Raw genomic sequence first — 24,699 nt, forward strand, 5'->3', positions numbered from 1 at the left:
ATTTTTCTTTCTTTAATCCACGCGGACGGGGTCGCGGGCGTCAGCTATATCTTAGTAAAGAGAATAACTGACGAGAGGAAATTAAAGCCATTGGATAAAAAAATACTTAGTTCACTTTATTACCTAACTGTCTTACATTAGTTAATAATATCTCTTTAATATGTAATTTACGACTGTATCCATTTGCTATTGCGAGGCCAGCATTGTGGCAAAGCACAATATAATTATGAACGCGACTGCTCAAAACTGAGAACAAAGAAAAGACTGCCTCGAGCACCTCTCTTAGCGAAACCAACCTTCAACACTAATTAAGTTATAACTATATATTAACAATATAAAAGATTTTATAACAGTGTTTTATAAACTGAGAAAAGATGGAATTTTTCGTTAACAATAGTCAATTTATTAAAAGGGAAGAAGAAATTACTTTGGGCTAATTATCTTATACATTATAATCTCGGCATCGTTTTAAAACTAAACGAATACTGTTTTTTTTATAATACAAATCATAAATTAACATACAAATCATTTATAAATAGCCTCTTATAATTTATTAACTTTAACGTTAATTTAATTCTGGTTATGTCCAGTGATTGCCGATTCGAGATCAATTCCAAAAATATTTTCGCGTCAAACGCCGCGCCGTGTTAAATACATGCTAATGGTTATATTACCATTTCTATCTTCTGAGTATCTGAATATCTATTCGATTTTATAACAATCAGTGCGTCGACCTTTTCACTTTTCCAAATTTTATATTAAAAAAAACTTATTACCCTTGGTTTCAACACCAAAATCTCCGTTTAAAACATATTGTTATCTCTGTTTTGTCAAAGATAATAAAAGGAATGACGATATGTTTTATACAGAGATTTTGGTGTCAGATACCAAAGTTAATAATTATAAAATCACTTATACTAACTATAATTCGCTTATCATATTCGTATTATATTCATAGTCTGTGACAGAACACAGATGACAATATATTTTAAACGGGGATTTTATTCTCAGAAACCCACAGATATCTTACCTTCTCATTTGTTTTTCTATATTCGAATTTTCAAATGTCATAGTTAACTTTTCTTAAAACAGGAATTCATTGTACAATTTTTCCGGGGAAAGTTAGTTCAACAAACACTAGTTTATTTGACGTGTTACAATATTGGCAAATAACTATATTGGGAAACAGTTTTCAGCGAACTAAACCAGTTTTTGCTCAAAAACAAAACATCGAACAAGAGTCTCGGAACAAGCAACAATACTGCTCTAAACACTGACTAATGCTTGCAAAAAGTGAAATCCAGTCTTAGACAAACATAATAAATGTGTATAACAATAACATTCAGTGCTATGAGGAAATTATTCGTATTAGTCAAATAAAGAAATCTGAACAAAAAACTAAGTTTTTTTGAACTTGCGAATGCATTGAATTGCATTCGAGTTTCTTAAGCTAACTAAATATATGCATATGAAATCCGGTAATTGCTATTATTGCAAAACATATCAACACGTAGGTATACATATACAATGCAGTTAACATAGATAATCCAACACAATCATATTGCTTGTATTCAATTCTCCGTGTTAATAAGATCAGTGGATTAAGCCCGGATTCAACAGTTACGTGACATTTGTATGTGTGCCAGGCACCAATTACAATTCCGACATAAAAGAAAATTATAAATAAACTTAAATATTACGTTTATGTCAAACTAGCTGTTGCCCGCGACCCCGTCCGCGCGTAATTTAAGTAGCGTATGTGTTCTTCCAGACTATGTTCTATATCGTTGCCAAATTTCATCAAGATCCGTTCAGCTATTTCGGAGATACCTTCTAAAAACATAATTAAATATTACGTTTATGTCAAATTGGCCTTTAGAAATATCTTACATCTTTACTATCATTTATTACATTCCAATCGTATCGCAAAAATGACATACTCGTACATAACCTCAAAATGTATTCTTACCAAATTCATTTTATTTGTTGATAAATTTGAAATTCATACTTTCGTCTATAGTTATAACAGTGTTTCTTACAAATACGTTCGTTTGCCAATAATATTTCTATTGCAGTCTAAGTCAGCTAAACACATAATTCTTAGCAGGCAACGTCGACTTGCCTAGACATACATACGGGACAATTGTCTCTTTGTTTGCGATCATAAAACTCTATTGTTGTCTCTGGTAATTTTTTTTTCCTCTTTCTATACCTACATATTATAAAAACAAAGTTGTCCTTGTACAAAACACACTAAATGACTTTTTACAAAAATAAAATTGAGGCGGATCATAAAGCACCCATAGAGCATAGCAGAATTATGTTACTACCATTCTTCAAAATAAGAGTAGTTCCCTCATCACAAATGTTATTTTATGAATATTAGTGAAATGTAAAATTAGCCAGACTAGCTCTTTCACCATACTATGTATTTATCGCAAAAATACGTTACATAGACTAATAAATAATTACAAACAGCTACTTGATAACCACAATTGTAGAGTCAACATGTTATTACTATCAAGGGTAGTCTTAATTGAGTTTTAATTAGTAAGCAAGTATATGCTGTGGAAAGATAAATAAAGTGGCTATTCATCTTTAAATTCAACTCTGGCAATCACATTGTATAAATAAAAATTGTAGTTTGTTGGGAATGAATTAAAAAATGTAAACGTGTTCGTGTTACATAATATTTGTAAGTTAACTCCCGGAAATAAAGTTATGCAGCGGCAGAGATTGGAACATGTTCTGTTGCTTGCGCGTGACAAGGGTGTTAACCGAAGGCTGAACATAATATGTATATTTATAGATTTATGGCCCTAAAAAGAATTTACTGTTGCTTATTTTGGTTATTTTCATATGTGTGCGTATTTTTATTCTTCTATAACGTTATGTCTATATATTTAGATGTTAAACTATGTATTAATAACTGAAAACTAATAATTGGTGGTAAATAGTTCTAAATGAGCTTAGAATTGTTATCAGAAAATATTTTACATACTTCACTGACAAAATACCTTGTCCTAAATTACCATTTTCCGTATGGTAATTAAAAAGTAAAGCTACTAAATATAACAGTGCTTTTATAATCAAATACAAAATCTTAATAATATTGTAAATGCGAAGGTTTGAATGTTTGATAGGAGGTATCTTTAGAGCGGCAGAACGGATCTCGCTGAAATTTGGCATAGATGTAGATAGGCTACTAATTTTTTTTTTTCAATTCTTTGCGGACGGAGTCGTCGGCAAAAGCTAGTCAGATATAAATTAATTATAATTCATTTAGAATCTAATATCATTTTCATTTGCAGTATGCTTTTATTAAGCACTGACATAGTCTAGGTATAATGATATAATTTGTCGTGTCATCAGGATCGTTGTAACATAATGATGAAGCTCGGAGGTACAACAATCGGCAACAATTCGTATTTCCCTGACGGTATATACCTTCGTACATTGATCGTAGTTCCGGACGAGCCCCGGGGGTAAAGTTAACTCCGCCGCTACAAAACAGACTTCGCAAGGTCGCTTGTTTCTTAATCTTACTACATTCCATGAATTATTCATTGTCTCGAAGATATAATCTATGTTACATTCACAAATATACATTGTATCTGTGTCTATAGAAACTACAATACTAGAGTTCTCTTTTTTAATGTCAGATGTTCTGAGGTTAAGATATTGATGCGATACTAGTCTTTTTCAGCGGAACTTTATTTTGGATTTTATATTTTAAAAAATTCTTAAAATAAACACTGATTTTCTCAATATTTCAAAGTAACTTTATGTGTTTCCATTTCAAAAATATCATAACAGATTCGAGAATCTTATTCAGAATTGGGAAAATGAACTTGACATTTTTCTTCAAAGAATTTTCACCGGGCGATTCCAGACATCAATTGCTTATATATATTTTAATTTATTATATATATTATATATATTTATTTATTATTATATATTTTAATGTACTTAACAGCAATATTGACTTCATAATAAAGTTGCTACAGCTTTTATTTGGAGGAACTAAAAAACTTAATTTCGTAGAATTCGATGTGTTTATTATTATTTTTGACTTTTTGAAAACTTCTTTAAAAAATAATAATTCTTTTGTTACTCAAAGTAAAATTGCAAGCAAAGGAGTTTAATATATAATGTCTGATACATAATCGACTAGAAACTTGCCATAATAATCTGCTGCATACGTATGCACAATAAAGTCTAAGAAACGTCTATTATCCCTTGATTGAAATGTCTGCTAAAAGAAAATAAAATATTTTTAAATATTTTAATAAATACATTAATCCGTTATCAACTCGTCGATTTGCCATCGGTATATTCTAAGAAGTCACATAGATTTGCGCCTCGTCTTATGATATAATGCAAAGAGAAAAATTTACATCTCATGTTTTATTGAATACATTACGAATAATATATGTACCACTGGTAGCTTCGAGTTTTATTGTAGTGCATATTTCATTATATTATTTCAAAATATTATTTTTACATTAAGATTCGGGTTTTTCCAAATCAAATTCGGACTTTTACATTTAAATTGAACTTTTTCAAACCAAATTCAGATATTTTCATGTCATTTTTAAAAGTAGAAGCCCGTAAATTACATAGTATGTGAAACAGCACAATTTTAGGAGTCTGAATTTGAAGTACAAATGTAAGTTAAATTAAAATTGATTTACAAAAGTCCGAATTTAAAATGAAAATCCAATAAATCGAAAATTAAATTAAAACATGTAATAAATCGTTATAAAAAGTTATGGCATTATGTAATTATGTTTAAATTAAGTCAAAACAATCAGTTATTACGATTTGAATACAATATACGCGAAAGTACTGATCTAAACGGCAAATTATACAACTATCATAATGTCAATTAGTAGCTAAACGGACGTGTAGCAATGAAAAAGGCTCTTAGATCGACTATTTGATTTAAAAATTCGAACATATATTTTGCTTCTGTCGGTAAATATATTACATTATTAACATGAATTCATTAAAGAAAATAATTAAAATCAATTCCGCTAAATATTTTAATTATCTCGTAGGCGCCGTAACAATACGATACCTCGTAGCATGATGTAGCCGCTGTGTCGCCGCCTACTCGTAGATTTATTCAATAAACACCACTCTACTGTCACTAATCATGTTAATTTTTAACGCACAAATAAATCTGTTTCTTGTGTTGCCAGTACCAAACTTTACAGGTCAACCTTTGTGTTTTGTGACCCTTTCACATGTATATGGATGGGTGTGATTCGAAATATGTATCGTACACTCAGATATATACCGGCATATGACGACTTTAGTACCGAAGAAGGGGTACGGGGTACGGAGTAAAGTTCGCGGTGCAGCGGGCGCGCGGTCTGTAGCGCTCGGCAGACTGGACTGTGTGGCTTCACGTCGCTGGGGCGGCGCGCCCACGCTCAATACCGCCGCCCCCTGGCCCTGGCGCCCTCCCACATTCCAATACCATTGAAAAAATTAACTGTTTACTCTCCAAATACTATTTGGCAATAATTAAGATAATTAAATCTCAAATCTAAATTTCTCCTCGACTACACTGGTTTTGTCATGCATAAAATGAATCAATATTGAATAATGTAATGGAGCGAATTTTCGGCAGACAGCGTTTGAAGATTTCGCGAACGTGTGCCGTTCTTGTTACGGCCCGAGCTTTCTTACTTGTGCTTTCAATACATCGTAAACGATTCCGATCACTGTAAAAGCGAGCTTTCACATGACTTGACTCTAGACAGGGACCATTTAAAATGCGCCGGTGTATTTTCAGACATATTTACATGTCTACATTGTGGATTTTGTATATTTAGAATTATTTGGACATTATTGACGATCGTGTTCATTCAGGGGTAAGCACATACGATATATTTCAACTATTTAGTCGTAGAACATTTAAATTATGAAATCCGTTATAAATACCTTTTTAAAAAGAAATGATTCTGATGATGATGATGATGAATTCTTTCTCGAACTGTTAAAAATAATTTAGCGTTATTAACTCCGTCTTATGATCGTGATTTTCAATCTTATGTAAACTTTAATACTAACATAATTAATTACACTTTATTAGCTCTCTTAGCTTACAGTTCCTTTTTAATAAGATGCTAAGTAAAAATGTATGAAAAATAACTGCAAAATAAAACAGGTTTTCATAGCACAGTTTGGTATTATTTGGGCGATTTTTTCAATAACAAAACTAGTTTGTTGTTTAGTATAAAACAAATGTAATCTGTAAGTTTTCGCGTTTCCAATATAAATGTGGTCTCAATCGGCCGAGGAAATTTCCCCAGTTACATTGTATTCATGTTAAATTGGATTGGGGAAAACTAATAAGTTGCTCTTTGTTTGCAGCAATGTTAAGAGCAAAAATACATTGATACACGTACATTTATATATTTTCGTTAAAGCAAAAAAAAATGTTATTATAGTATGCAAGAACTGAGGGTGTAGCACAAATACTCTTGATAACGTTTTCGTAACGATATCCACAAAATTTGTATTAAAATTTGTGCAGCGCCCCTACCGGATATAAAGTACACCAACACATCTCATACAAACTTTGAGATATTTTGGCGATGACGTTACGGTGGCGACTGTCACAAATATTCGTGCTAAGCTCACTGATCTATGCAGCAATTCTAACCTCGTTGTAAACAGTTCTACGTCACGAAGATTGCTACGAAGATAGGATTGCTACGAACCTAGTATAGCTACGAAGCAGATATGGAAATGTCACGCATGTAATATTTGAGCCGATAACTATGATGATATTTACAAAAGTAATTTTTTAAAATTTGTAAACGCTTTCTAAATATTGCATATTTCGTCTTTTTTCATTAAAGCTTTTCGATCAATAGGTTGTCAGGATTATGTGGATAAATTATTAAGTCGTCTATTCTTACTGCTAATCCAAGTTGATGCGGACAACAGACAACTTGCGTAGGAGTAACCTAAAACGTGACTCTCACTCAATAATCCTCCTAATTGTAACAAAGTACATAGTAAATAAATTATTCGTGCTGGTGCCCTAGTAATTAGCGAATGTATTGTAATCAAAAACAAATGTAAAATACATTTATCATTGTACAGATTGTGGCACAATTTAACTCGTATAATGGCATCGTTAAAATGTAACTTGATGCTTCAAAGTGTACACGACTACGTAAAGCATCAACAGCGCAAACTTCGTTCTAATTGCGTTAAACGTATTTTAATTATATATTGTTGTTAAAACTTGGTATAAATCAATATGGAACTATTTCTAATAGGATTTAACAAATTATTTATGCAATGACACTATTATTTTAATGTAATAATAAGTTTTTTTAAATCCTTTTAATCTTTGGATGTTCGGCAAAGATGCAGGATCTTGAATTTTTAACCACGCCCCGACATCGGACAAACTCATGACATTCACCTTGTTAACTGCGAATGTGATATCGATTGATACGTCACTACTTCGGTGAAATATTTCACTCCGTTAATGCTCAGAATCTGCAGTTCTCAGTATGCCCCTTCTCAGACCTTCCCACCCTTTTCTTATAAGGAAAGGATGGGAAGGGGAGGTGGATTTGATGGAGGAGGAGATGCATAGGAAGGTTAAATATTCTCTTTTTGTGCATCTTCTCCTTCGTCGATTGAGAGTAGGCAACGCATCTGCAATTGCAAATGTCTATGGGCAGTGGTCGCTTCACCATTTCGGGGAATTCATGTGGCCGCTTGCTCGTTTGCCACCTTGTAATATAAAAAAACATATATATTATTTTCAAATATTTCGAATTATTTAATCGTATTAACAATTCATAAAGTTGTAATTTATTTAAAATATACCCGAAAAAAAAAATACATTTAAAACGAGAATATTAAGTTTGCTAATAAAATTCCACAGTAAATGAATTACGTCAGAGTGAAGTCTACGGAAGCGGAAGCTTTTACCTATCAAAAAAATGTTTGGAGAGGGATTTTTAACAACAAGGTTATTAATAATTTCTAATATACTTACCTTAAACGCATCATAATTTTTATATTTCAGAAAAATGTTAAAAACTACCACTAAATACCATAAAGTCAATCGAAATAATCTGGTTTCGTGTCTACTTTTCTTCTTTAGTCTAACTCTATAGTGGTAGAAAAATCTACTTTATTTTATACGGAAGTACAAATTTGTTTGAATGTAACGACCTCATTTACAAAAGCAAACGTCTGCGTGTAGGCCATTTATTTCATTCAGTGGCACCAGCGATATATTCCGTCGTAGCCCACTTACATGAATTAAAGACTTCTGGCTTCAGCACAACATAAATTATATTTTTATTTACTATGGGTGCAAAAACGATACACAAGTTGCATAATTCAGTGTACGTTAGTTGTGGTTGCGTGCCGGACACCGATAGCATCGCATCGGCGAAGTCAATGGCTTGCAATGCTGTAATCCAACATGAAATATATCATATTAAATGTCTGACCCAGCTTCGCATGGGTGGACATTTATTTTAAAACATATTATAGAAAATATTTGGTTTTTGGTTACTTATTTTACTTAATAATAATTAAGCATGTAAAGATAAATATTTTTAGAATCGCTCTAGTAGTTTCTGAGTTGATTAACTAGCTTATGTTGTTGAACGGCATAAAATTTGATATTTTAATAATAACGAGCAAATACTGGAATAAAGGTATTTCGCATTAAATACGTACCAATCCAGAAGTTTGAAAAACATTGCGATTGGCGTACTTGACATCCTGAGACCTGTATAACTCATTGAAATTTATGGCATACATAAGGTTTTCCGATTTAATAACTTTACATTCGAATACGGCCTCTAATTGTATATTTCCATGACCTACTTGTACGAATATTTTACCTCTAACTAGATCCCAATTATTACTATTTTTTCATGATTAACAAACTTGAAATTTTTAAGTAGTAGAATATGTAGGTAACATTAAGATTTACTTACACATAAAATTGAGCTAGTACAAAAACCTTGTTTCACAATGTCTTATTTTGACATTAAACACATTTTATTGCGTGCGTGTTATAAGATATTAGTGTCAGTACTGCGCTTACGTGTGACCATCATTATAATTGGATGGTGATGTGGATTGGCACATATGCACATGCATCAAGTAACTTACCTATATATGTACAATGTACATTGTACATTAATGGAATTTAAATATGTTATGATGAAACGAGCAACCTTTATACTCGTACTTAGTTGTTACTGTCTCATTGACAAAAGTTACCAAATTGAAATTCGAAGTATTAATTACAATGGAATCCAAGTCTGTTGCCTTGTTTACTCAGATCCCTCATACTAGAAAATTAAACGGAATAAGTAGGGATAAGAAAGTCTTTTTGTGAAACAGCAACAACCTTATCTGGCCTGATAACAATTACGATCTAGGAGATGATAGACAACTCTAGAGAGTATTCTAGTGGGTGATAGACCACTGATAATTATGATATATGACTGGTAATGGCCAGCATTTTTGTCTTTTGTTCCAGTTGGACGGTAGTACACATCCGTGTGTGACGGAGCAGTGCGGGGGCGGCGTTGGGCGTAACATGGCGGAGGCGCTGTGGCGACTCCGCGGAGGCAATGCGCGCCTTCTCACTGCTATCGGCGATGACTCGGACGGACGATATTTGGCAGAGATAGCACCTGGACTATTGCTTGACGGTGATTTATTTCATTTCAAACTTCTCTACTTATAGAACATGATCCTTCTCAAGCCGGATAAATACGACAAAACGTCAAGTACAAAATTTCGGTGAAGTACCCGCAATACTAATTGCAGATTTAATGTATTTTTACGTGATGAATCTGACCTTAGGATTTCATCGTAATACAACGATCATATCTATTACAGGGTGTGTGGTGAAAAACGCACGGACCTCAATGTACTCAGTGCTCTTCGACTCGAAAGGCGAATGTCTTTTAGGTCTCGGCGACATGGATATTCATAATCAAATAACAACTCAAATGGTAAGAAACAAGTAGCGACGACTTTCTATAGCCTTTTTTTTTTTGAAGATATTCATTTACAAATAGCATTTTTGTTGGATCTTACAGTGGTTTAACTATTTCGTAAAATTTGTTTAGGTGGACAAACATATTGAAACATTGGAAAGGGCACCTTTAGTGGTATTGGACGGCAACGTGCCTCAAACTACAATGGACTATGTGCTGCAATTGTGCCATGAACTGAACAAACCAGGTGAGATTAGGAATCTAAATGTTATTATGGCTTCGTTCTATAATTTGAGGCAAACTCCATAATTTCCATGATCTATAGATATGGTAATTAATTTCCATTATAATCGCGTTCACTCTACACAGTAAATAGTAGAGACGGGGCAACGGTAGTAATAGATAAAGTGTGTTAATACTGTAGTAAAAATAAAATAATTTTTTTATGCATTTGACTGGTATTCTACTAATTTTGTCATTTAAAGTACGAAAATAAAAAACAAAGTTAAATATAATTTTATTTATTGATAATTTTTATGTGCTTACAAATGTCTAAGCCTAATATAAAATAGTCTAACGTCAAAGTACACTTCAGTTGGACGGATAGTGGCTAATTTCGTAACTTAGATCTAATACAAATATTTTTAATGTCAAACAATTAAGAGATTCAAATATTAAAATAAAAACTTATTATGTACTTTAATATCATCTTAAGTTTTATAAAACGTAATGAAGTTAAGTAGTTTTAATGCCAATTTATTTATTAACTTAAATATAAAAATTAAAAAGTCAAGACTTCCAATTGAGAAATCTACTCATAATTCATATACATATATTTAATTTCCAAAACATAGATTTTGTTAAAGATAAGAATTCTTTATCTCAAAGTCAGATATTTGTCGAAAGAGTTAACTACTACTACTAAATTGAATTAGAAACGCAATAATTTTTAGTCCATTTGCTGAAAGTTTTCAAATGGTCCCCATAAAAAATAGAAGTAATTTTCTCCTTACCTTATATTTTGTAATAATTCTGTAATTTGTATAAAGTGTGATTAATGTGTCATTTTTTGCTATATAAATGCTAAATTTAATACACACAGTCCATTAAAGTTTTTTTTTGTCTTCATAACTGCAAATTTCAAAAATACATTAAAAATTTACAATTAAAATTGAATAAGATTTCGGTGGTAAAAATTTGTTTAAAGGACCGATTAGAACAATTACAATATATTTCCCTCAAATACCAAATGTATATAATATTGATACTAAAAGTACCTAACTGTTAACCTGAATCTACTGTAAATAACAGATAAAGTTAAACATTAAAAGCTTAATTCAAACATATGCGTTAAGGTAAATTAAAAATAAAATGCAATAGCATACACACAATAGATATATATCCTTAATATTGTCAATATGATATACAAAAAAAAAGCAAATTAATTTAACTACACTTATCAGTGTACATGCATTCTAAAATAGTAAAAAAAAAAGTGAATCTACCAAAGAGATTGCGGACATTACAAGCACTTGAAATATGTCTGTCATAAGTGACAAACTACACAAGTGACACATCATTTCCAGCTTATGATTTCATTCGTAATGTCCCATCTATTGATATAAAATGTATACATGAAATGTCTTTGAAATGTAAGTAAGGAAAATAAAAAACCTTAATGTCTATAGTAAGTGAGTTGCTGTTGTTGCTGCAACTGGTCACGAAGCTGATGCAGTGCATGCTCAGGCTGGCTGTGCTGCATCTGAGCCACCAAGTTCTTTGCCTCCAAACGCAACTCATACAACTTCCGTGCCTCCAAGAATAGTAGAATAGCTGCAAGACCTACAAAAACAGTTCTTTCTTCACTAAAGTCCATCCTATTCTTTGAAAAAAGTTACTAAAGACTAAAGTTCATCAGACAGGTTGAATAACTACATATAATTCAGGTACCATTCACAACATAAAAACATTTAAGTCTAGTTCTTAAATGACAAACTATTGTTATGTTCAGGAAAAACAAGCAATAAGAAATTATCTAGTTGTCAAAGTCATCCATCTGATTGACACAAAACATTACTTTTTATTGCATTAAAAAAACAATAAACAACATGAAAGGTACACAAAAAATTCATCCTCATAGAAATAATGTTGCATTTCTTACCAAATAATATAAATGCAATAACAGCAAATGCATAAGACCAAGACAGGACATTGAATGATGGATACAGCAACCAGCTGCGGCGATAACAGTTTCCTCCAAATATAGCAACAGCCAGGAATAGAAATGCACCTAAAAGTTTCACAATTAAAAAAATACAGAAAAAATTTATGATAAAATTATCTAATTAACTGAAAATTTGTCTTATAATTATTAAAACATAACTTATGCACTAAAACTTACTTGAAATTGCAACCATTGCAAATGCAGAAGATACAAATATCCATTCATAGCAAAGAACTGTTCTCAATGGCCAACGAACAATCACACATGCCAGCAGAACTTGTGCTGTCAGTGACAATATGAGAGCCAACGTTACAAACGCCTGGACAGCCATCAACCATCCTGGCAGGAGCCACTCTCTAATCACATAGTATTCCTAGAAAATAAATAATATAATACACTTTTGGCTCTTTTCTTCAATTAAAAATTGTATACAATGGAAGAAACGTTACTAATAATAGAAAATAATAAATAGAAAAAATAGGCAAGACCTCAAGAATTATTTTAATTTTCATATCAAAATCCTGAAATAATCACAGAATTGAAAGGATTAATTTGTATGCAATTTAGACCAGAGATTACATACAGTAAGCGAATAAGCAAAATGATAAAAAGAAATCCTAAAATATAACAAATTAGTAGTAAAATTTAACATTACCTCACTAAAAATGTAGTGACAGCCATGGAACAACTTATCATATTGAAATGAGGGAAATCTGAAACGATCGAAACAATACTCCCATAGCCCCATATGTTTGAAAGGCGAAAACATTTCGGAATATGATTCTATCCAGTACGGGCCGGCAAATGATAGAAGTAGAAAAAGGCCACCAATATACGTTATACTCGCACCAATCAAAGTGGCATCTGAAAAATATAAAAACAAGATTTTTAGACGCGGTATAACTATTTCTCAGATTTTGATGCAATTTATCGATAACGATTAAACAATTCAAATATTTGTTAAATGTTTACAAATAAAGGGCGTGCCCAAAACGTATACTTACTTGACGCTTTTGGATATTCGTTATTAGCCGTCATTTTATTTTTGCCGGCCTTTACGAATAATTAAATATTTTGGACTTCTCACTTATTTTTTTATAAACAAATTGAGATTAAGTTATTGATCGAACAATAAATTCAATCCATTCACTTATTTACCAGTTTGATGGTTGCTTGACATTGACATATCAATTTCTTTCTTTTGCGTGGAGTAGACAATAAAATAAAGATAACATATTTTTGGGCCATATAGTAAAAAGAAAATTAATTTCATGTTTAAGCTCTAAACTGGTAATAGAAATCATTAAAATTGAAGACTAATAAATAGAAATAGTATATTGGATCTTTGACTGCATTGTACCAGTATCCTCGATCGGCAAAGAGACCCAAAAAGGAACGTTATTATATATATATGGCTAAGGCTATGTCTAAGGCTCCAACATTGTGGGTGTATCATAACCTTTTTAAAATGGGACACTCCATTTGACTGCAAATAGCGAAAGAAAATGTTTTTTGAAGCTCACAGTCACTCACACCAATAGCGAGAAATCTTTGTATACTTAATAAGTCTTAGCATTATTTCCATAAAAACAAAACAATAAAAAACTCAAATGTTAAAAATATTTTATTTCCTTAAAAAACAATTATACATTTTAACAAAAAATACGTAATGATGTATAAATTGTTAAAAATGTATAGCAAAATCTGAACCCACAGACATGCCCTTTATAAATTAAAAACATAAAAAGTAAAATAGAATTGATTTTTTGATTGTTATAAATATTTAGATTATTTCAATTTTTAAGTTGAGGAGTATAAATGATGTAGACTATTAACATGATATAGTTACAAGAATAATTAACTCATTGAGAGCGTCACCCTTAATTAACCTATTCGCCGATGATCCAGAAGGAGCACTGAATTACATTGTTTATTGACTTTTTATATGTAGGTTAAACATTTTTTTTTAATTTTATAAAAAACATTATTTATGATCATTTTATAAGTCATGGATAAAACATTTTTCAATCACTCTCCATTTACACTTGGATCCAAAACAATTACTCAGTTATCCATAATTTAAAAAAATACAGCGATACAGCATTGTCCCTTAATTTTAAATTAATTTATAAAATATTTCATACTTAATTGGACGGCATAAAGTCGTGATGAATTTGTTATTACATACTGTAAGATATAAAGACTTTAAATATTTCAATGGAAAAGTTTTCAATACCCCTTGGTATGGGAAACTTTACATGCTAAGAAAACAGGATACTTAACACATTGTTGACCGGCAATTTTACTGAAAATTTATTCTGTCATCGTTTTTTTAATGATTTTTTTTTTCAATAAAAGATTTGGCGGGTCTTATATGCGAGACAAACAGCTTGTGTTATACTGACTAACAATTGCACTTTATGCTCGCCAACAGAGAAAGCAACAGCAATGCGAAAAAAACGCTTCACGAATAACTCGTGACCGGTCAACAATGTGTTAATTGAAAATATTCTAACATTACTAATAGTAGACACAATTGGCGATTAAAGCAATCCTGGACGGAATAATGACGGGTGGAATGTTAATAAACTTAAACAAAAAAGTAGATAATTAAATATAAACTTACAAACTACGTATATATATAAACTATTTTTCATTTTTGTTTTCGTTTGGAGATTCAAATACAGGTCTATATTGTACATTTTTAAATACTATTTTTTAATTTGGTGTGCTGAGAAAAGAATTATTGTCCTTAAAATTTAAATATAGCTTTATGAAGCCTTATCATTTTAAAATATTAAAGCTTACTTAAGGCTGGCAGTTTATATCAATTGTTGGTGGATGTAAAAAAAATGGTTAACACTGTAAGCTCTTATTAGCCTACAAAAAGGCAGTTCTTTCTAAAACTGTATTAGGCTTTAGACTCGTGTTCCATCTCAAAACGTGCTTGCGACTCTTTAAATCGGTTTCGTTTCTTTGACTGAATGTTTGCTTCTGTTAAGAACAGAGCCGCTGTGATGATGCAGGCCACAGATCCAACTACGGCAAGACCAAATGACCAACCTACAATGAAATATATTGGGATTTATTAAAAACATAGTTTTACAAAGTAAGAATTTAAAAAAACTGTTTAATATAGTTTGTTTTAAAATTATTTATATGAGTACATTTCAATTACTCACCAAAATAGTTATTAGGGTGCCCTGGCATCCATCCTTCAGTGTTTCCAAAACAGGCAAACACTATAACAGCAATACAACCACTTATACCTGAAATTATAATAACTTTTGTTAACAAAACAATTGCCATCTGTATATATAAAAGAAAGTCGTGTTAGTTGCACTATTTATAACTCAAGAACGGCTGAAGCGATTTGACTGAAAATTGGTGGACAGGTAGCTTAGAACCAGGAAACGGACATAGGATAATTTTTACCCCGTTTTCTATTTTTTATTCCGCGCGAACGGAGCCGCGGGTAAAAGCTAGTTTTAATTAAAAGAAAGATTTTAATTAAATTCCATTACTTACCAGCTCCCAACATTATGTATCCTATACTCTGGATTATTAATATAAATCTATTTTGATCAGGTCCACAACATAGGAAGAATACAAGAACCAAAATAGTAGAAATGAGCACTCCCACTAGACACAAGGTGAAAAAGAATTGTGTTGCTATCATGAATCCTGAAAAACAATTGGGGCAAATTATTAAATAGTAATTACTTTATTAATTATTAATCCATAATTTAACTTAAAAATTGTAACACTAAAATATATCTATACACTCTTTAATCGACAAAAGTATTAAAAAGAAAAAATAATCAATGAAGAATAAAAAAATATCAATGAACAATATCTGAGAGAATAGAATTATTACCTGGAAGTAGATATCCTAATATACGGTCGTAACCTGTAGTGAATGGATCATAAACCCATCTACAGCCAACAAAGAACCGCCTCTGATATTGATCCAAAGGATCGGGGAGCGATCTGAAGCAGTGACTCCATAGACCCAGTCTATAGACAAGAGTTATTCTCATTTAAAAAAAACAACAGCAAACCAAAAACCCCTGTGGCATACAGGGGAAGAATAAAAATCTAAGGGTATTTCATTTTTCATATTCAGTGAATTGTTTTACAATAATATATATTTGAGATTATGTAAAACTTGCATAAATATGATGGACAACAAAATAGCCACAAGACACCAATATTGATAAAAATAAACAAATTTGTCACCTGTCTAATTGATTGCCTCTAATTCTTGAATCACTGACAATCCAACTAGGCGTGCCGAATGCCAATGCCACCGTCACAAGGGCAATTATGAATACAGCAATGCCACAGTTACCCGCTAAACTTCTGTTCTTCATTGTCTACAACAACCTTAATGCTTTATTTCCTAGTATCTGTTTCAAAAGAAAGAAAAAAACAATGTTAAGATAATCCAAAAAAAGGGGTAAATTTTTTTCTGTCAGAAAACAAGACCTGTGAATAAGAAACACGATTTTTGTATTATATGTCATAAATAATTCTTTGATTATTACATCTCAAATAATTAAAAAAAATATATTTTGAAACAGAGTAAAGAATAATGTAATATTTACTTAATTCATAATTAATTTAAAATCTAAATACTGACAATTCTTTTAATGTTTTCTCATTACATAAATGTTATGTTTTTTTAAGTAGCTAAGCTAAACAATGCAGTACCAATACAGAACAATTCTCAAATCAAGGCAAGGTTATGGGCCTGAGATGAATAACTGACAAGTTTCACAATACACACTAAGTGGGGAAGCACATTTGGTGTGCAACACAACCATTACATTCACCCAACACACAATGACAAAGAGTTCACACGCTTGTCCACAGTGGGAAACATAAGACAAACAAAAAACTTATTTCAACCAAACTTAAGGTCATTTTAGAAACATTTTATTACAGAAAATAGTTGCTTGACCTCTAGTCAAGCTCAGTTTTTTAAGATAACATTTTTTTAACTATGACTAGATATTTCTGAATTTTGCATATATGTAATATTGCTGTATATTCTTATTAGGATAAAAATAAAGCTTTTAATTGGATTTGTATAATTTAAGAAACACAGAAACAACTAACCATCTGAGTTTAGTACAGTTTCAATTAAATTATTTTATGTTTAATTAAAGGTTTGTCAAAAATATATATATTTTTTGCTTTCTTAAGTTTTCTAGTAAAATGACCATGATATATGAATAAAAGCAAATAGTTTACAATATTAGATACTACTGTTATATTTAGCAATATTATGATAGTTAAGATTGGTTTATAATTTTTACTTGCTATCAAAAACAGTGATACAACTAGTAGTAGAAACAAAACTAGAACTTAACGCACCAAAGTAAAAACCGTTTATTAAAATGATTCAATCACAATATTGTTTCCAGTAGTTATTTAGTACCAAGCTTAACAAAGATAATGTTACAAAATAGTTCCTATAACACGCAACTAACAATATTGCTTTTTATCGTATTGTACCTGTTTATCGTTATTTTGTTGACTATTGTTTGGGCGTAGTCTTTTAAAATAAATTAACCACTATAACCAAAGAGACACAAACTGACAACTGATCACCTAAACTGACTGAGTAACTGACTGATTGATGAATGACGCTTTCGTTCAGTTTAGTCTTAGTGAAGCACGTTGATTTAACGAACTAGTTGAATCAAAGTTGTAAAATTTTTAAGACTCTACTCTAATTAATAAATTTATTTTACGTCAAGAAAACTCAATACTGTGTTTGATTAATGTGTTTTGAGTATAATTTGTTTTAGAAAATTAAAATAATAAAATAACAATAATTGTCATTTTTACAAATGTTTCAGTTTATTTTACTTTAGTTTTTTCACTACACCACGAAGATCATTTGCGCAACGCACACTAAGGACATTTCGTATATCATCTTACACTCAAACGTAAACTTGTATGAAACGCTAAATCTAGAGGATATCTATTGATCAAGGGTTGATTATTGATTCAACTAGTTAAATTTAAACATCGTCCATCACTAGTTTTGAGATTGAGTTAAGCATAGTACATATTTTTAAGTTTTTTTTTTATTTGGGTTACAGACTGCTGCAGACTAAATAGTCTTATTGTAGATGTATTATCAACTTTAATGACTTACATTCGTTACTTTAAATTATTTAACCAGAACTGCATTACGAAGTAGTTCTGAACTACATTTAGAACACTAACTACATTAACAAGAGAATATTTACGCAATGCCTGCCCCATCACTTAATTGAGTATGTGTGATGTATATGTATAATATAAGACGAAATGTGTGAATGTAGGTGTAGGTAACCTAGTATTTCCATTATGTCAATACAGTAGGACAGCAATCCTCAAAATCAATGCTGGCATGCAATTGTCAGAATGTCAGGTACAGTCCATGCCAAGCCAGTATAACTGTCCTGCTGTACTGGCATAATATTTACCAGGCACAAAGTAAAATAAAATCTGTAAATAAGCTATATCTTACTAAATTATAAATACTATTATAAAAATAGATTATACTTTATAGTTTCTGAAGATTCCAACCTTAATTTTTATGTTGTATTCTAAATAATCGTGACCAGGAACATAGAAAGATTATTTGAAATTAAATTAGCCTTTAATGCTAGTTCATTTTTTGATCAGTAATAAAGTTAAATTAATTTTAAATTATGTAGTTCTAGATCAAATAATTACCTACACACATTGTATGATTCCATTGTTTCAGTTTTTTTTGAACCTACTGACAGAAGAAAAGCCGCGAAAATTCTACATTCAAAACATTACAAAATTTCATATTCGTCCCCAAATATAATGGAATTACGGACCATGGCAAAGTTTCTAGAACCAAATATTACAATTGATGAAGCATCTGATATTAATGAAATAATCAATCTCTCAAAGATTGTAACTCAATTTATTAAGGTACTGATTGTTACAATGGGCAAGAAAGGCATTATCACTGTTACCCAAGCTTCTGAACCTGATAATGCAAGGGAAGAAAAACTGAATGTATGCTATTATGCAGTTGAAGAACTAAATAATGTTGAAAATGTATCAGGAGCTGGAGACTGTTTTGCTAGCGGGTATATTCATGGTGTTTTATCATGCTTTCAAGAATCTCTCTGTGTATCCATAGGATTTGAAGCAGCTAAGTCGGCTCTAATGAGCAAAAGTACTGTACCCCATAGTTTTCAAATATCAGGAAATATTTCAGAATGTTTTTCTAATCAAACAAGATTTGCAAGTTAGAGCATTAAAAAGGAGTAAAATAAAAATAATTTCTTTATTGTAAAATTTTTATAAAAATCTACATTTAAGAATAAAATTATGTCATAACACTATTACTAAATACAACTAATTTGTATTTAAAGTAAAAAAAATTTTTTTTTTTTTAAGTAATGTTAATTATTAATCATCATAATGTTTTACTTATGTTAGTACAGTATAAGAGACTTACAATAAATTAGTAAATTAAAAATAAGCATTTGCTTATATATATTATAAGTATATTGCTATTTCAAAGTATTTTGGACGGAATTATTTCCATGTATCACTCTTAATAAAATGAGATTTCATTGGATAATAAAAAAAAATCAATGGTGTCTTCCAAATATACCATAAATCACTTAATATTTATATGTCAGTATGACCTGAGAACCCAATCTTTCTTTCATGCATGGTGTGAGAAGATGGTTCCCTGCTCTGCATGTTATGGAGCCTTTTGTACTTTTGAACACGAGCTTCAATAAGGAAGAGAATACCCGCTGGGAACAGGAAAAGGATTCCAATTACACCCATGGCAAATGCCCAGCCAAGGTCATTGTGTTCCCAGTTGGGCATCCAGTCACGTCCATCTCCTCTAGCACCAAATGTTACCACAGATATTAATCCTGCAAATCCTGTAACAAATATATAAATTAATTGCTCTGCTATACACATTGATTATATTGCCTATATGTCTAATATTAGATTGTGTGATATTGAAAGAAATCACTCGCTAAATTATTTGTAAATTTTAGCACAGATTCATCCAACCCTACTACATTTAGTATAGCGTTTTTGTGTGGTTAAATTCTCAATCAAGAGTAAGTATTAAAATAAGATTATGCTGCTGAGTAATAAATGAAATACTAACCTCCAATTACAAGAACTGTGCCCAGTGTGACTAAAAGTGTAACATAGTTGTCATCATCTTTGTCTTTCTTGATATACATGTATGTCATAAACATTGAAACAAGTACACAGCAAGTTGCGATTGTGAAGAAAAATTGTGTGGCTATGAAGAAGCCTGGCAAAAGTATATCATGTATAATATAATATTCTTCTTCAAATATCCACCAGCATCCTTTAAATACTGTATCATACCAATGGTGCACTTCTTCGAAACTGTTGAAACATACTTCCCACAAACCTGTATATATATGAAGTTTAAAATGTAAAAATTTATCGAATTGTAATGTTAACAGCATATAAAATCCTGCATAAAATTAAATGAATAAATTAAATAAGTATAATTTTTTGGGACTTTGTTCTAATCCGAAAGATAAGAACGTGTTTTTAAATAAATAATAATAAGGTATCTTTCGATATTAATTACTAACCAATTTTTACAAACTTCGGGTTTTTAAGTTTACCATCCGTTACAAGCCAAAATGGACTGGCGAATGCTATTATTATAAACAGTGCGGCGACTGTGTAAAACCCTAACGCAAATAACCCCGTTTTTGATTTAGATGCCATTATTATGAATGTAGTGTAAATTGCTGTGCTGTAAAGACAATTTTTTATTCAATCTAAGAGAAACAACACCCAATTTCAAATGAAATTCAATGACTTTGACAGTTTGACGCTGCTTTAATTTTTTTTCGGCCCATGACGCAGGCTATAGTCTTTCGACCACACTGCCTAGTCTTTCGTAGAAACACTGCTTTAAAATAAATTAATGTCTTTTTTTTTGGCAAAGTTTCCAATTTATAATGCAGAATATAAAATGGAAAAAGCCACAAGCACACATTTTTGCATTGAGATAGTTAATAAAGCTTGATAAAAATGCTTTCAACAGTGATGATGATGATTGAGATGTCTATTTTTGTCATAAAACCATAGGGTATGTTCCGATATACACTGCGAGCACTGCACAGTGCTATCACTGTAGAAATATTCGTTCCGTTATGGACTGCCAGTATACTGCCGCAGTACCCTAGGGAAATATATGACGTCATAAATCGCCGCCATATTCTACTGTGAGCACTGGCGTTTTCGAGGTAAGGTACTCGCAGTACTTTGATCACGTGATCAGTCAAAACCACCCGAGTGCCTGACATCTTATAAACAAAGCTACAGTTTAATCAGAAAATGTTAAAGTTCTGTAATTAGTTTGGATTAATAAATAAAACAATGGAAGAATTGCAAAAATTAACCTTATTAGACTGTGTTGATAATGAAAAACATATTCTTTTTTATGAAAAAGTACTTATTTTTATTACATTTTAAATTCAATTTATAATTAATATTAATTAAAATATTTTTAATTTGACAGTACTCCAAAATAGTTTTTTTTAGGTACTAGAAAACTTGAATACACTCATTTGAATGTTGCGTCAAAAAATGCGGCTGACAGTATACGAGATTGCGTTCCGTTTTAAATCGTAACCAGTATAACTGGCTATAAAGGAACGGCTTCACAGTATACTGAATTGACGTCACACTCTACAGTAGTCGCAGTGCATATCGGAACACACCCTTTATTGGTTGGATGTTGACTGACAGATATTTGGAAAACTTGCAGTCTTTGGACATAAATACAGATTTAGTCTGTGTGTGTTGTGTTAGATAACATTGAAGATGACCTAAAGGTCTTTGTAGCAGGTCATAAAATTTAAAAAAAAACATTGAAGGCTGACACCTGTCACCATGACACTGACAGCATATATAACTCTGGCTTAGACTGTAGTACTTTTACAATATAAATTATGCTCTTATTGTAGCTATATACAAAATGTGTTGAATAGTAAATGCGAATTTCAGAGTTACACACCCGTAAGAAAAGCTTTGCTGTGAAATATGGATAATATCACAAATTATTCATACAAAGTATGAAATATTTGTCATGCCATAATGTTTTTAAGACAAAGGTATATTTTGAATCGCTTTATGCTTAGTAAAATTCATAACTTTCGAATAAATATGTGTACAATTACAGAAAATAATACATATTTATTATGTAAACATTTGGATATAGATGAGTGTCAAGCAAAACTTTTACAATTAAAACAACCTGTTTTAAAACAAATTAGCGAAAAGGAGTTTAAAACATTGACTGAAACTGTCAAGGAGCTTGGTTTTTCTACTCAGACATTGATTTTAAACCCAGCATTATTTGGTGTATTACCAATAACACTAAAATATCGCTATAAGGTTTTAGAAGAATGTGGACTGCAGAATATAAAACCTGGAGACTTGTTAAGATATTTAAATATAGTGAAACAAAAAACTATAGGACAGTTGAGAAGTGATGGTCATATTCCCCACTACCTCAACATTGAGAACAGACTTGCAAGTTTTATGACACAGTGGCCTACATCTCTTACAACTTTGATATATGGTGATGTTAACAATTTTTCATTATATTCACTTCGTTTGAAAATAATTCAAAGATATCTTGAATTGGTTTTAGATTTAAGTAGTGATGAATTTTACAGGGGTTTAAAAACCTATCCCACTATTAAACACCGTCCACTTGAAATTATTAATGAAACTTTAAATATATTGCAAACACAAATAATGATACCAAATTTTAAAATTAAATCAAATCTATATTTAATTCACGCTGATCCAGAGAATTTAAAAAATCTAATTTACAATTTTAGATTTATAGGTGGTATTGATATCAAAGAAATTATAAGATCACATCCAAAAATAGCTATGAAAAATTTTTCTAATATGGTTGAAATAAGAAAAATTTTACAAGAATTTGATGTTTCCAATGAAGCACAGATAAGATGCTTTGAGATTTACACATTAAGTCCAGAAACTATTAGAGCAAGACTAGAAAATGCTAAGAAGACTCCAGAGTTTATAACATATTTCAATCATCCACGTTTTCTAAAAATGATACATCACAATAAAAAAACTACAAAAAGACTAATTAACTTATATAGTCAAAACAAAAAATGTGTCAGTTTAAATATACTATCAGGTAGTTTTTCTAACTATGAAACATTTGAGAAAATGCACGGGGATCGCTTGGGAAAGGCAAAAGACTTATTATTCTGCATTTGTGAAATTTTAGGAAATACATCTTCTGCCAGTGACATAAGAAAGATACTCAGAAGGCATCCATTTTGGCTTAATATGCCACTGGTGCAAATAAAATATGTTGCAGAACAGCTCTTAAAGAAGTTTTCACCAGAAGATGTATTTGAAAATTGTACAATATTACTTTATCCTTGGAATAAAATAAGAGATACAATGGTTATTTTACACCACAGAGAGTTGTTAAAACTGCACCCTTTTGATCACTTAGACATTTCTAGACTTAATGACTCGCAGAAGCTAAGTTTAGTACTTTATTTATTAGAAAAAAAACATTACTTTACTGGAAATGGAGTGTGGACAGAAGATAAAAATAAAAATACTGAACTAACAATTCAAACAAAAAACATCCCTAAATCCATTTTGAAAATAGCACAAAACTAAAAATTGAGATAAATTAGTTTAATATTTCCCTATATTTGTATATGATAATTTATATAAATTATATATTATGTTTGAAATTAAACAAAATTATTCTTATTCTTGAATATTATTTATTCTTGAAACCAGAAACTACTACAAAATATCAAAAAATTATTTTTATCTTATAAAATATATAGTTACTGTAGGTTTTGACTACAATGACACTTATTTACACATATTGTTGTCTCTATTTTTTTAAAGGAAATGTGACAGATCACAATATGTGTAAATGCAGTCAAAACCCAGTTGGTATAGTGTTTAACGTTAATTTAACCATTTTGAATTGTAGAAGTATTAATAACTATAATTCAAATCTACTTAGCAATTTACTTTGGATAACAGCTAGTGACTCTATACAGTTAATAACAATAGAGTATCGGTATGTAATATCAAATCAAAATAAAATTTGTTGATGTTATTGGCAACGACGTGAGACAAATTAAGAAGAAATTAGAATTATTACGGTTGCTATGACTACGTGTGTTGTTGATTGATTGATTTTTACATGTGTTATGAAGTTAAATAAAGTTTAGTTTTGTTCGTTTTAAAGTATTTCCTTAAATTCTCCATTTACCACTTACACATATAACTGATTCACTTTAAAAAAATTCTATATTTTTTGCATTTACAAAATCCGTGGTACTCGTTTATATTACGGATTCCGTGGTCTGATATCTGGTCCGATGA

At 30.8% G+C, this 24,699-nt stretch overlaps 5 protein-coding genes and 1 long non-coding RNA gene across 9 annotated transcripts in view; 2 read left to right on the forward strand and 4 right to left on the reverse strand.

Moving 5' to 3' along the window:
* LOC106712421 overlaps positions 1–5,386 on the reverse strand; it is a 54,045-nt gene extending 48,659 nt beyond the window's left edge. Inside the window, exon 1 of the long non-coding RNA XR_001357074.2 lies at positions 5,081–5,386. This is a non-coding gene — a long non-coding RNA (uncharacterized LOC106712421). The remainder of the gene's footprint in view (positions 1–5,080) is intronic.
* The window catches only part of LOC106712233 (pseudouridine-metabolizing bifunctional protein C1861.05), a 79,306-nt gene extending 59,773 nt beyond the window's left edge, over positions 1–19,533 (forward strand). The window contains exons 8-11 of the mRNA XM_045686674.1: positions 9,545–9,719; positions 9,910–10,025; positions 10,143–10,257; positions 19,001–19,533. Of these exons, the coding sequence (XP_045542630.1) occupies positions 9,545–9,719; positions 9,910–10,025; positions 10,143–10,257; positions 19,001–19,524 (930 nt within the window). The 3' untranslated portion in view covers positions 19,525–19,533. The remainder of the gene's footprint in view (positions 1–9,544; positions 9,720–9,909; positions 10,026–10,142; positions 10,258–19,000) is intronic.
* Positions 11,487–13,419, reverse strand: LOC106712419. The gene is made up of 5 exons (XM_014504983.2): positions 13,239–13,419; positions 12,890–13,098; positions 12,412–12,607; positions 12,172–12,300; positions 11,487–11,852 (listed from the first exon to the last, which is right to left on the reverse strand). The coding sequence occupies exons 1-5, from the start codon at positions 13,270–13,272 to the stop codon at positions 11,686–11,688; spliced, it is 735 nt and encodes a 244-aa protein (XP_014360469.1). The 5' UTR covers positions 13,273–13,419; the 3' UTR covers positions 11,487–11,685.
* LOC106712420 lies at positions 14,940–17,864 on the reverse strand. 4 transcript variants are annotated; one of them, XM_014504987.2, is made up of 6 exons: positions 17,755–17,864; positions 16,474–16,610; positions 16,112–16,251; positions 15,763–15,918; positions 15,417–15,503; positions 14,940–15,297 (listed from the first exon to the last, which is right to left on the reverse strand). In XM_014504987.2, exons 2-6 carry the CDS (start codon positions 16,605–16,607, stop codon positions 15,146–15,148), a joined length of 669 nt encoding a protein of 222 aa, XP_014360473.1. In that variant the 5' UTR covers positions 16,608–16,610; positions 17,755–17,864; the 3' UTR covers positions 14,940–15,145. The 4 variants fall into 4 exon arrangements, with proteins under 4 accessions (XP_014360473.1, XP_014360470.1, XP_014360471.1 ...); XM_014504984.2 differs by having other exon boundaries at positions 16,474–16,643; XM_014504985.2 differs by lacking the exon at positions 17,755–17,864 and adding an exon at positions 17,614–17,735 and having other exon boundaries at positions 16,474–16,643.
* A 246-nt stretch (positions 19,534–19,779) lies between the features above and the next one.
* LOC106712352 lies at positions 19,780–21,195 on the reverse strand. The gene is made up of 3 exons (XM_014504867.2): positions 20,877–21,195; positions 20,411–20,686; positions 19,780–20,174 (listed from the first exon to the last, which is right to left on the reverse strand). The coding sequence occupies exons 1-3, from the start codon at positions 21,013–21,015 to the stop codon at positions 19,909–19,911; spliced, it is 681 nt and encodes a 226-aa protein (XP_014360353.2). The 5' UTR covers positions 21,016–21,195; the 3' UTR covers positions 19,780–19,908.
* Positions 21,196–22,224: 1,029 nt separating this feature from the next.
* LOC106712231 (transcription termination factor 5, mitochondrial) lies at positions 22,225–23,973 on the forward strand. The gene is made up of 2 exons (XM_014504724.2): positions 22,225–22,879; positions 23,153–23,973. Exons 1-2 carry the CDS (start codon positions 22,393–22,395, stop codon positions 23,971–23,973), a joined length of 1,308 nt encoding a protein of 435 aa, XP_014360210.2. The 5' UTR covers positions 22,225–22,392.
* Positions 23,974–24,699: the final 726 nt, after the last annotated feature.

This window comes from Papilio machaon, chromosome 3, assembly GCF_912999745.1.
Source record: "Papilio machaon chromosome 3, ilPapMach1.1, whole genome shotgun sequence".
NCBI lineage: Eukaryota > Metazoa > Arthropoda > Insecta > Lepidoptera > Papilionidae > Papilio > Papilio machaon.

Coding starts and splice junctions, on each gene's coding strand:
- LOC106712420 (XM_014504987.2), bottom strand. CDS start 16,607: ATGAAGAACAGAAGTTTAGCGGGTAACTGTGGCATTGCTGTATTCATA. Junction 15,919..16,111: donor ATTAGGATATCTACTTCCAG/GTAATAATTCTA, acceptor ATTGTTTTTCAG/GATTCATGATAGCAACACAA. Junction 15,504..15,762: donor ATACATAATGTTGGGAGCTG/GTAAGTAATGGA, acceptor TTATAATTTCAG/GTATAAGTGGTTGTATTGCT.
- LOC106712352 (XM_014504867.2), bottom strand. CDS start 21,015: ATGGCATCTAAATCAAAAACGGGGTTATTTGCGTTAGGGTTTTACACA. Junction 20,687..20,876: donor CCCGAAGTTTGTAAAAATTG/GTTAGTAATTAA, acceptor ATATATATACAG/GTTTGTGGGAAGTATGTTTC. Junction 20,175..20,410: donor CACAGTTCTTGTAATTGGAG/GTTAGTATTTCA, acceptor TATTTGTTACAG/GATTTGCAGGATTAATATCT.
- LOC106712231 (XM_014504724.2), top strand. CDS start 22,393: ATGTTTTTAAGACAAAGGTATATTTTGAATCGCTTTATGCTTAGTAAA. Junction 22,880..23,152: donor TCTTACAACTTTGATATATG/GTGATGTTAACA, acceptor TTAGATTTATAG/GTGGTATTGATATCAAAGAA.
- LOC106712419 (XM_014504983.2), bottom strand. CDS start 13,272: ATGACGGCTAATAACGAATATCCAAAAGCGTCAA. Junction 13,099..13,238: donor CGAATATCCAAAAGCGTCAA/GTAAGTATACGT, acceptor TATATTTTTCAG/ATGCCACTTTGATTGGTGCG. Junction 12,608..12,889: donor GTCACTACATTTTTAGTGAG/GTAATGTTAAAT, acceptor TTTATTTTCTAG/GAATACTATGTGATTAGAGA.